The sequence below is a fragment of the Rhinoderma darwinii genome, chromosome 4, assembly GCF_050947455.1.
Source record: "Rhinoderma darwinii isolate aRhiDar2 chromosome 4, aRhiDar2.hap1, whole genome shotgun sequence".
Classification (NCBI taxonomy): Eukaryota; Metazoa; Chordata; class Amphibia; order Anura; family Rhinodermatidae; genus Rhinoderma; species Rhinoderma darwinii.
This window is the reverse complement of record NC_134690.1, coordinates 25,133,557-25,145,653: the sequence shown is the minus strand read 5'-3', so window position 1 is coordinate 25,145,653 and position 12,097 is coordinate 25,133,557. Positions and strand designations below refer to the sequence as shown.

Here is a 12,097-nt window from a genome sequence, read left to right as displayed (position 1 = left end):
TTGCTGATGTTAAAAACAGGATCGCAAAAGGAGGCAAACTTTGTTCAATGTCCAATCAAAAATAGCTACTCCCTGATTTTAAACCAATGAAAAATTCGGCTTCAAACAAACAAACTTTCGAAAATATATATAATATATTCTTGTATATAAGGGGCAGTATTATAGTAGGTATATTCTGTTATATAGGGGGCAGTATTATAGTAACTATATTCTTGTATATAGGGGGCAGTATTATAGTAGTTATATTCTTGTATATAGGAGCAGTATTATAGTAGTTATATTCTTGTATATAGGGGCAGTATTATAGTAGTTATATTCTTGTATATAGGGGCAGTATTATAGTAGTTATATTCTTGTATATAGGGGCAGTATTATAGTAGTTATATTCTTGTACATGGGAGCAGTATTATTGTAGTTATATTCTTGTACATAGAAGCAGTATTATAGTAGTTATATTCTTGTATATAGAGGGCAGTATTATAGTAGTTATATTCTTGTACATAGGAGCAGTATTATAGTAGTTATATTCTTGTATATAGAGGGCAGTATTATAGTAGTTATATTCTTGTATATAGGAGCAGTATTATAGTAGTTATATTCTTGTGCATAGGGGCAGTATTATAGTAGTTATATTCTTGTACATAGGTGCAGTATTATAGTAGTTATATTCTTGTATATAGGGGCAGTATTATAGTAGTTAGATTCTTGTATATAGGGGCAGTATTATAGTAGTTATAGTCTTGTACATAGGGGGCAGTAATATAGTTGTTATATTCTTGTATATAGGGGCAGTATTATAGTAGTTATATTCTTGTATATAGGTGCAGTATTATAGTAGTTATATTCTTGTATATAGGGGCAGTATTACAGTAGTTATAGTCTTGTATATAGGGGCAGTAATATAGTAGTTATATTCTTGTATATAGGGGCAGTATTATAGTAGTTATATTCTTGTATATAGGGGCAGTATTATAGTAGTTATATTCTTGTATATAGGTGCAGTATTCTAGTAGTTATATTCTTGTATATAGGGGCAGTATTATAGTAGTTATATTCTTGTATATAGGGGCAGTATTATAGTAGTTATATTCTTGTTCATAGGGAGCAGTATTATAGTAGTTATAATCTTGTATATAGGGGCAGTATTATAGTAGTTATATTCTTGTACATAGGAGCAGTATTATAGTAGTTATATTCTTGTACATAGGGGCAGTATTATAGTAGTTATATTCTTGTATATAGGGGCAGTATTATAGTAGTTATATTCTTGTTCATAGGGAGCAGTATTATAGTAGTTATAATCTTGTATATAGGGGCAGTATTATAGTAGTTATATTCTTGTGTATAGGAGCAGTATTATAGTAGTTATATTCTTGTATATAGGGGCAGTATTATAGTAGTTATATTCTTGTATATAGGGGCAGTATTATAGTAGTTATATTCTTGTATATAGGGGCAGTATTATAGTAGTTATATTCTTGTACATGGGAGCAGTATTATTGTAGTTATATTCTTGTATATAGGGGCAGTATTATAGTAGTTATATTCTTGTACATGGGAGCAGTATTATTGTAGTTATATTCTTGTACATAGAAGCAGTATTATAGTAGTTATATTCTTGTATATAGAGGGCAGTATTATAGTAGTTATATTCTTGTACATAGGAGCAGTATTATAGTAGTTATATTCTTGTATATAGAGGGCAGTATTATAGTAGTTATATTCTTGTATATAGGAGCAGTATTATAGTAGTTAGATTCTTGTATATAGGGGCAGTATTATAGTAGTTATATTCTTGTACATAGGTGCAGTATTATAGTAGTTATATTCTTGTATATAGGGGCAGTATTATAGTAGTTAGATTCTTGTATATAGGGGCAGTATTATAGTAGTTATAGTCTTGTACATAGGGGGCAGTAATATAGTTGTTATATTCTTGTATATAGGGGCAGTATTATAGTAGTTATATTCTTGTATATAAGGCAGGATTATAGTAGTTATATTCTTGTTTATAGGGAGCAGTATTATAGTAGTTATAATCTTGTATATAGGGGCATTATTATAGTAGTTATATTCTTGTACATAGGGGGCAGTATTATAGTAGTAATCTTTCTCCCCAGTCGTCTTCTTCTTAGCACTATGTGCAATAGCGTATCATCAATATATATTTCTGTATAAGGCCAAAGTGGGGGATATCTCAATCCAAATAATACACAATTTTCTATTATACAAGAAACTTGGTACTAAGTATTGCTCACTGAATTAAAAGTCCACATTCAATGGTTTTTTTTGTAACCGTTTTTTTTTTTTTTTTTAATGAACCACTGGCCACATGTTGCTAACATGCACTGCACGTGAGCACCGAGGCTTCAAACAAACAAACTTTCAAAAATAAGATACCAGTAAGACTACTGGCTTCCAGTTTTAACATTTATTTTAACTGTCAGTAATTACAATTGACTGAATTTGATCATACTTTTTAGTTGATATTTATTATTTTTTAGATATAGTTAATTATTTAAATGAATTTGTTTGTATGTCAAAGTATTTTCTAAATTTTTCTGTAATTTAATTGAAACAAATTAATTTTCATTGGTTTCAATGTTTTAAAAATACTTTCGATTTTTGTTTTTTTATTCCATTTAGCTGTACACCAGTTTTTCAACCCTAATGGACTGGCTGCCAGGAGCTCACAAAACTATTTTTGGAAACCTCACAGAACTTCAAAGCTTTATAAGAGTGACATTCACAAAATATAAAAAAGAACTGGATATTAATGATCAGAGGAACCTTATTGATGCCTTCTTAGCCAAGCAACAAGAGGTATGAAATAAATTTTACCACTTAAATCAGTGGCAATATACATTAATGTCAAGATCTTAAATTTTTGGTCCATACTGACTTATTGTACCACTAATATATAAACTTCCGTAGCAAAAATCATATTGGCAGGTTAATTGTCTTCAAAATGGGTCATGGACCAACCCAAGTAATTACACTACATAGCCAAAGTATGTGACCATCACACTTATATGCGCTTGATGGACATCACATTCAAAAAACATGGGCCCCATTTTGCAGTCTCCACTTTTCTCGAAAGGCTTTCTACAAGAGTTTGTTTTTGCGAAATTGTCCCCATTCAGCCAAATGAGCATTTGTGAGGTCAGGCACTGATAGACGAGAAGGTTTGGCTCACAATTGGCATTTAAATTCATACCAAAGGTGTTGGATGGGGTTGAGGTCAGGTTGTGCAGTGATTTGAGTTTCCTCTACACTAAAATCCTTACCCCATGTCTTTATGTGTACACGTGGGAGCAGTCATGTTGGAACAAGAAAAGGGCCAGAACCAAAACTTTTAGAAGCAACAATTTGTATGTTGTAGTATTAACATTACCCTTCACTGGAAATAAGGGACCACATGTTGAAAAACTAGTCCCAGACTAGTAGCTCTCCTCCACCACATGTTACAGTAGAGCTATACATTCCGGTAGGTGGTGTCCTCTTGGCATCCATAAAAATTAAATTCCTCCATCAAATTGCCAGATAGTGAGACGAGATTCATCACTCCAGAGAACATGCTGCTCCAGAGTCCAGTGGTGAATTTGTGTTGTCTACCGCTTTGTGGCTGGGCAGTTTTTACTCCTAGATGATTCCACTTTACAACAATAGAACTTACAGGTGACTGGGCAGCTCAAATAGTTAATAATATCACTTACAAGTGACCAGAGCAGATTTAGCAAATAATAAATGCACTTACAGATGATCAGGGCAGATTTAGTAGATAATAACAGCACTTACAGGTGACCAGGGCAGATCTAGCAGATAATAATATCACTTACAGGTTACCAGGGCAGATCTAGCAGATAATAACAGCACTTACAAGTGACCAGAGCAGATCTAGCAAATAATAAAAGCACTTACAGATGACCATGGCAGATTTAGTAGATAATAATAACACTTACAGGTGACCAGGGTAGGTCTAGTAGACAATAATAGCACTTACATATGACTGGGGCAGAGCTAGTAGATAATAATAACACTTACAGGTGACCAGGGTAGGTCTAGTAGACAATAATAACACTTACATATGACTGGGCAGAGTTAGTAGATAATAATAGCACTCGCACGTGGCAAGGGCAGATCTAGCAGATAATAATATCACTTACAGATGACTGGGGCAGATCTAGTAGATAATAGCACTTACATATGACTGGGGCAGATCTAGTAGATAATAATATAACTTACAGATGACTTGGGCAGATCTAGTAGAATTAATAGCACTTACAGATGACCGGGGCAGATCTAGTAGATAATAATATCACTTACAGGTGACAGGGGCAGATCTAGTAGATAATAATATCACTTACAGGTGACATGGGCAGATCTAGTAGATAATAATATCACTTACAGGTGACTGGGGCAGATCTAGTAGATAATAATAGCACTTACAGATGACCGGAGCAGATCTAGTAGATAATAATATCACTTACAGGTGACAAGGGCAGATCTAGCAGATAATATTAGCACTTACAGATGACCGGGGAAGATCTAGAAGATCAGACATTTCATGAACTGACTTAATCGCAAAGATGGCATCCTGTGACAGTGATATGTTTAAAGTCACTGAGCTCTTCAAGTACAACCCACACTACTAGCAATGTTGTCTATGGATATTACATGGCATATCTATATATTTATATCTAACTTTTATTTTGCACAGGGAACACTAGAGTCGACTCAGTACTACCACAATGAGAACCTGACTGTACTGGTCGGAGATTTGTTTGGTGCTGGAATGGAAACCACGTCAACCACTTTAAGATGGAGTCTTCTGCTAATGATAAAACACCCAGCAATTCAAAGTAAGACATATGCCTAAATAGTCAATCAGTTAAAGGGGTCTCAGGATAACAACCCCTATCCATAGGCACTATTAAAGCATATGGATGTCATAGAAGGGGAGCTCCAAATTCTGCTGTGATGGGCCCACCCCATCCATGCATTACATGGTCGGCCATTAATCTGAATGGTCGGCATGTAATGCTACACTTGGTCGCTGCTGTAGGAATGTTTGGATAGATGCGGCTTTCTCTATTCTGTTGAACTCACTCCAATATATCAGACTCTCCCTCACCATCCAAGCTTTAAAAGCAACCTAAAAATTCAGCTTTACAGAAAAGCTTACACCCTGCAATAACCTGTCTCCACTACACAACGGAATAAACAGCTTCGACCCTTACCTACTGCCTCCCTCATTGTTAGCTGCAGCCTGAGAAAACAGTTATAGTGTAGGTAGTCCGAAGTTAGAAAAAAAGGTCTGTTTGTTCCCCCCAGAAATACTGTAGCTCACCTATTTGATTAAAAGTAACAGAGCTGCAATACCAGACACGGCCTATGGACAAGAGTTTGCTTATTAAATAAATTGAAATCACTATCTCTCTCTTGACAGTTAAAGTGCAAAATGAAATTGATAAAGTGATTGGATCAGCTCAACCTCAAATGGAGCACAGGAAACAAATGCCATATACAGATGCCGTTATTCATGAAATTCAACGCTTTGGGGATATTGCACCAACTACTGTGCCACATGAAGCTTCTCAAGATGTTACATTCAGAGGGTATTTTATTCCAAAGGTAAGCGCCATATCCCCTTCATTATTTACCTAGGCACAGCGCCATTTACCTAGATGTGGCTGTGCCTGGCACTGCAGTGTAGTGACCACACAAATGTTATAAATAATTGACAATGTATTCACACAAGGAGATATTGATAACAGATTCATTAAGTGACATTATACAGTGTGCTGTTTCCTATTTTCTGCTGCTTTACGATATCTATTCCTAATGGCGTTCTGTAACTTCTTATACTCAGCCGTTCTTTCATCTATAACTTGCCTTCTGAGTAAATTAATATACTCAAAATACAATAAAGGTTCTTAAATTGTAATCCACTAATAATAAGTCTCTTTTCTTTTATCCAACGAAAACAAATATGTATATAATTGTAATCCACTGATGCGTTTACAATTGTAATCCAATAGTAATAAATATATATATATTAGGCCTTATTCACACGAACGTGTTATACGTACATGATAGGCGCGTGATTTTCACGTGCGTCGCACGGACCTATGTTAGTGAATGGGGCCGTTCGGACTGTCAGTGAATTTCTCACAGCGTATGTGCGCTGCGTAAAACTCATGACATGTCCTATACTTGCCCGTGTTTCGCGCAGCACGCACCCATTGAAGTCAATGGGTGCTTGCAAATCGCGTTCGGCACACGGAAGCACTTCTGGGTGCCGCGTGTGATTCGCGCAACAGTAGTAAAAACAATAAATGAAAACAGAAAAGCACCACATGCTTTTCTGTTTGTAAACATAAAAACAGAGTGTCATAATGATGCCGGCTGCGCGAAAATCACGCAGCCGCGCACCATATGCTGATGCCACACAGACCTTTTGTGCAATATACTGTGGGACGATTTGACCCCAATTTACCGGTTGAATAATGGGATTTATTATTCTGTGATGGACTTCAATTTCCTGGGGATATATTAGAATATCTCTTCTAGACACTATTGTGGGCCACCAAATTTGACTAAGGGATTTGCCCCTTTTATAACTGGAATACAATTTTCTCAAAAAAATTGGCAATTTTCTCCTATTTGTTTAATTTCCAGAAAAGGCGTTACATTTGTACAAGAGGGGTGATATTGTTGTTCACAATACTTTTTATTTCCTCTTCCGATGTTGTCGATTTTGATTGTGTCCAAACCTCTACTACACTTGCTGATCCCTCAGCGAAGCACTTCTCTAATTTATATTTCTCTTTCCTCTCTCTCTTTTACGCTTCCCGCTCTTATCTTCTCCCCCCTTTTGTCCCTCCACCTGACATCCTACTGCCTCCTTCCCTATCTTCCTGTTCTTATGACAAGGTTCCGCCCTTACTATGGTCCGGCCCCTCTGCCTCACTATGCTCTGTCGCATCATAGGCGCCAATCCCAACTGGAACTGCCCCCTTCAATTCTCTAGCCACAACTACATCAAAGAAGCCGCCCCCCCACCAGCTCCGGTCCCACCAAGCTCCAATCCGTGACCACACTCTCTCCCCTACTGTCGGCAACACTCAAGAGGCCCTGTGTACATCCACCTGACCTCTCAGCCCCTTCCTCCTTCGTCACCCAAACTGGCGTCCATCTCACTTTCCCTCTTCATCCGCCGCGGCCACACTATCCAGAGTATCGGAGTAAGTATGATATAATCTGCCCACATCTCTTACAGCAGCTCACTGCAGCTCAGTCCCATTCGAGTGCAGTACCAAATAATGCAACACCCATGCGTACGGATGGAACTTATTTGCGTGGCCCCTTTATTTAGCTGATCAGCAAAGGTGTCAGGAGTCGGACCCCCCACCAATCAAATATTGATGGCCTCTCTCTTAAGAAGATTAAAAAATGTTGTCTTATTTTGTTATTCAGAAACAGTGACACTTTTCTCTATGGCTTGTGTCGCAATTTGAAGCTCAGCTCTCATTTAGGGGAATGGCAACAAGTTGCAGTACCAGACAAAGGACAAGTAGTGTCGCTGTTTCTGTAAAATAGCAGACCTTATTTTCTAATCTAATCTAATCATCTATTACAACTTGTTTCAGTAAGTTAAGTAGGTTTACCTGGTATAGGTAACCAGTGGTATAACAAATTTACTATTTGTGAGATAAATAACATATATTATTTGTTAATAAAATGCGCTTTGTGACTGTTTCTACCACCCCAAGGAACTTTTATCCTCCCAGTGCTAAATTCGATTCACAAAGACAAAGAATACTTTGAGAAACCAGATGAGTTTTATCCAGAGCACTTTCTCGACTCAGAAGGAAATTTTAAAAAGACTGAGGCCTTTATACCATTCTCAATAGGTAACATTCATACTGAATATATAGATTACTGATTGCTAGTGGTGCCAGCAGCAGGACACCCTGATATCAATCTTGTCAATCAATGGTTTAAAAAAAAGTCTACTGGGACTACTACCATAACCAGAGCAATAGAAGACCCTAGTACAGGGGTGTAGCTAGGGGGGGGGGGGGGTGGGGGCAGGCAGGGCATGTGCCCCAGGTGCAACTACAAGGGAAGGAAGGGGGGGGGTAACGACCTGGGGAGTGGAGGCGTGTGCCCTCCGGGCCGGTACCCCATAGACATTTAGTGCCATGGGTAGCGCATGGGACAGGAGCGGGAGCTGTGTAATGTATGCACGATGTTCTCCTGCACAGCCAGAGCGTGTGTGGTCCGGGCGGCTGCATTATATGTCACACCATTGAAGTGTTCAGCCCCAGCTAGCAGACAGGCAGGGAGGATGGAGGAAGAGAGGGCTGGGGAGGAGCAGTCTTACACACAGCTCTCCTCCTACCTGCAACGTGTGACCCCTCATATCATGAAGATCCCTCCACGGAGCTCCAGACTGATAAGTACATCTGTGTATGCGCAAGTAGGGGGAGGGGTGTGTGTGTGTGTGTGTGGAGGTGTGTGTGGTGGTGTGTGTGTGTGTGTGTGTGTGTGTATGTGTGTAGGTGTGTGTGTGGGTGGAGATGTGTGTGTGTGTGTGTGTGTGTATATACACAGTGTGTGTGTGTATACAGTGTGTGTGTGTGTGTGTGTGTGTGTGTGTGTGTGTATACACATTGTGTGTGTGTATACAGTGTGTGTGTTTATAAATCGGTTTTGTGTGGGAGGGGGGATCTGACTGTAAATATTATGTGTGGGGTGAGGGGATTCTGTATAAATTGTTTTAGTGGGGAGGAAGGATTTGACTGTATGGCCTCGTGCACACTTCCGTCGGCCGTTGTACTGCCGCTAATGACGGTTCCGTGAATCACGGACCTCACACGGATGGCTTCCAAGTGCAGTCTGTTGTTTCACGGACCAAATCAATGCAAATGCCGAAACTGTTCCGTCAAAAACGGACAGGAGTAGGACCTGCCCTATTTTTGATGGAACGGCGGCACGGTTCTGTTAAAACAACGGATGTGTGCATGGACCCATTGAAATAAATTTGTCAGGGTGCTATCAGTTCAAACAACGGATAGCACCCTGACGAAAAAACTGAAGTGGGCATGAGGCCTAAGGCCTCAAGCACATATCCATTGCCATTTATACGGCTGCATATCACAGATCCACAAAACAAGGACCGCACATAGAACTATACTGCTTGTAAAATGTACAAATGGCTTTATGCTTCAGTTACATTAAAATAAAAGTGAAAAAAAAAGTTACACCTCATTGATTGGTTGAGAAAACAAACATGGTGAGTGGGAAGGAGATGTCGGGAAAGAGTTGGGGGGGGGGGGGGGCGCCAAGCTGAATCTTTGCCCCGTGTGCAGGAGAACCCAGCTACACCTCTTCCCTAGTAGCCAGCAGGCATTAGAATAGCACATAATATAACTAATTTGCAATTAAGCAAAGAGAAGCCCTGATTTCCGGCTAACTAAGTTGAATTTTAATTGATAAAATCCATACCATCCGAACCATTAAGCAATGGATATCAAGGTATGTCAAGAACTTCCACTTCTGGTATGGGGGGTTGAATAGGTGTCATGTAAGGCATTTTGTTCATTTTCATTTGTTTCATTTTGATCCCCTCTATCTGTGTGTAACCCGTCCTTGTTGTCCTTCTTTTTTAAATATTTGAAAATTGGATTTAGGACTTTTGACTAAAACCAGAAATCCAAACCTCACCTCAAATTCCTGCCTCCTCAAAACAACTATCAATTTAAGGGCCACTCTCTTCAATTAGGTGCCAAGATTACTACATCTAAAGACATAACTAATCAGGATAGAATAAGGACAACCAATGAGTGGAGAACAACTCTTTGTGGGGGAGTGTTGATGTGAGTTTCCCTCAAAGCAGCAGCAAATAAATACTTCAGTATAGCGCCCAATAGTTAGCTAGGTAGTTAATGGGTTCATGGTAACTGGGGTATAGGTCAAATAAGGGGTTAATGTTTGCAATCCTGGGGATCTAGGGAAGTGAAGCAGTTAATGTCAAAATCCCTGGTAGTCTAGTGCAGAGAAAAGGTTAATGTAAAAAAAACTCGGGTGGTCTAGAGCAAATAAAGGGTTAATGCTAATATCCCTGTTGGGCTAGGGCACAGAAAGAGTTAATGGCAAAATTCCTGTAGGTCTAGGGCAGAGAAGGGGTTAATGCCAGTATCCCTGGTGGTCTAGGGTGATCTAGGGCGGTTTAGGGGTTAATCCTTTATAGCTTGTGTCCCATGAGTTGCTCACCTCCCAGGCTTCAGTGTTGTCCCGGAGGTCACAGGAAGCTGATCACTGATTGTTCAACTTCCTGTTTCCTACGTGCACTGATCACAAAGATGAGAGCAGGGAGGGAATAGAGAGGATGGAACCGCACAGTTTTCTCTATGATCGGGCAAAGTGTTTCTTTCATAAACGATCTATCCGATTTTAGAGAGGAGAGCTCAGTGAGTCTGCACAGGAGCAGATTTTCCCTGAGACGGGTAGTTTCCAAGCTGCGTGCAGGCGGAGCCAGGCAGCATGAGGGGAACAGTGAACCAGGCACTAAAGCCTGAGGAGACCAGTAATATTATAGATGTGTAATAGTTGGAGGGCCTTTTTATAGATTTTTTTGCATCAGGGCCCACAAACTTCAAATTATGTAACTGCTTGGGATGTCAGGTGCAAATGAAGGTCTATACCACAGTATGGGTTCATTTACACCCCATGTATAGCCCAAATATTGCTGAAACGTATTAAATGTTAAAGTTATCAAACAAAAGCGCGATTAGCAAGTAGAATTATAATATGTTTATTATATCTTTTATTCATTTATATTTCTATGTTGTTCCTCTTATATTTCATTATTTTTAGGTAGAAGAAGTTGTGCTGGTGAGATATTGGCTAAAATGGAGCTTTTTCTGTTTTTCACATCACTTTTGCAACATTTCACATTCAAGGCGCTGCCTGGAGCTAAACTGGACCTTACTCCTGCACTGGGGATTACAAATTCCCCCAAACCTTTTGAAATCTGTGCCATATCTCGCACCTAGGACATGGTGTGTCTGTGACGTCTGTTATGGAAAATACAGTTTCTTTTTTTAGTAAACCACAAGTAAAGAACAATAAATTGATTATATTACTCCCATAGACTGTAATTAAGAGAGCAGGGTGAATGCTTGACCTACTGTACTCTCTCCTTTTCTCCTCCTTCTCTTGACCCATTTGCTTGGCTAACGGACATCATAGGACATACTTTCTCCTAGAGCTGGGACCCCAGCCTATCAGAGATTAATGATATATCATACTGATCTTGGTTTACTGTTGAAATACTCTTGAAAATAAACCAATAAATTAGAGTTGCTCTTTTTATATATATTTTCACTTTTGGTTATGCATTGTACTGTAGGTATTATGCTTTGCTGTCTACACCTGTATTAAAGCACACCTCCAGCGATCCACTTAAAAACCTCTTAGGTTCTGCTTTTTAGTGTGTAAATTCAAGAGCTTTATGATGTTTGGTAGCTTTGTTTACTTGCAGGCTGCGCTCTCCATTTATCCATTTATTTTAATATGGGATAGTGTAGAAAGAGACATTAAACTGCAGCCATTTACTTCCTCCCTGCTGATGTTAGCTGGATGAGCAGAGAGATGATAGATAGATAGATAGATAGATAGATAGATAGATAGATAGATAGATAGATAGATAGATAGATAGATAGATAGATAGATAGATAGATAGATAGATAGATAGATAGATAGACAGACAGACAGACAGACAGACAGACAGACAGACAGATAGATAGATAGATAGATAGATAGATAGATAGATAGATAGATAGATAGATAGATAGATAGATAGATAGATAGATAGATAGATAGATATGAGATAGATAGATAGATAGATAGATAGATAGATAGATAGATAGATAGATAGATAGATAGATAGATAGATAGCTTAATTAACTTGAATATCTTACCCAGACAGGGAATTACATGTTAGCAAAACCTACAAAAAGCCTGAGTCCAACACTAACACAATAATTATTGATCATACAAATATTTTATTGTTAAATAGAAAAATTAA

The 12,097-nt window shown here is 38.7% G+C and overlaps 1 protein-coding gene across 2 annotated transcripts in view; it reads left to right on the top strand.

Moving 5' to 3' along the window:
* Positions 1-11,367, top strand: part of LOC142759084 (cytochrome P450 2B19-like) — a 32,643-nt gene extending 21,276 nt beyond the window's left edge. The window contains exons 6-10 of one of the 2 annotated variants that reach the window (XR_012883057.1): positions 2,647-2,823; positions 4,721-4,862; positions 5,450-5,634; positions 6,937-7,247; positions 10,885-10,965. Coding sequence is in view for 1 of the 2 variants with exons in the window: in XM_075860932.1 (XP_075717047.1) it covers positions 2,647-2,823; positions 4,721-4,862; positions 5,450-5,634; positions 10,885-11,115 (735 nt within the window). In the remaining variant the exon portion in view is untranslated. Of the gene's footprint in view, positions 1-2,646; positions 2,824-4,720; positions 4,863-5,449; positions 5,635-6,936; positions 7,248-10,884 lie in introns of both variants that reach the window. The other variant, XM_075860932.1, reaches the window with a different exon arrangement.
* The last annotated feature ends 730 nt before the right edge of the window (positions 11,368-12,097 follow it).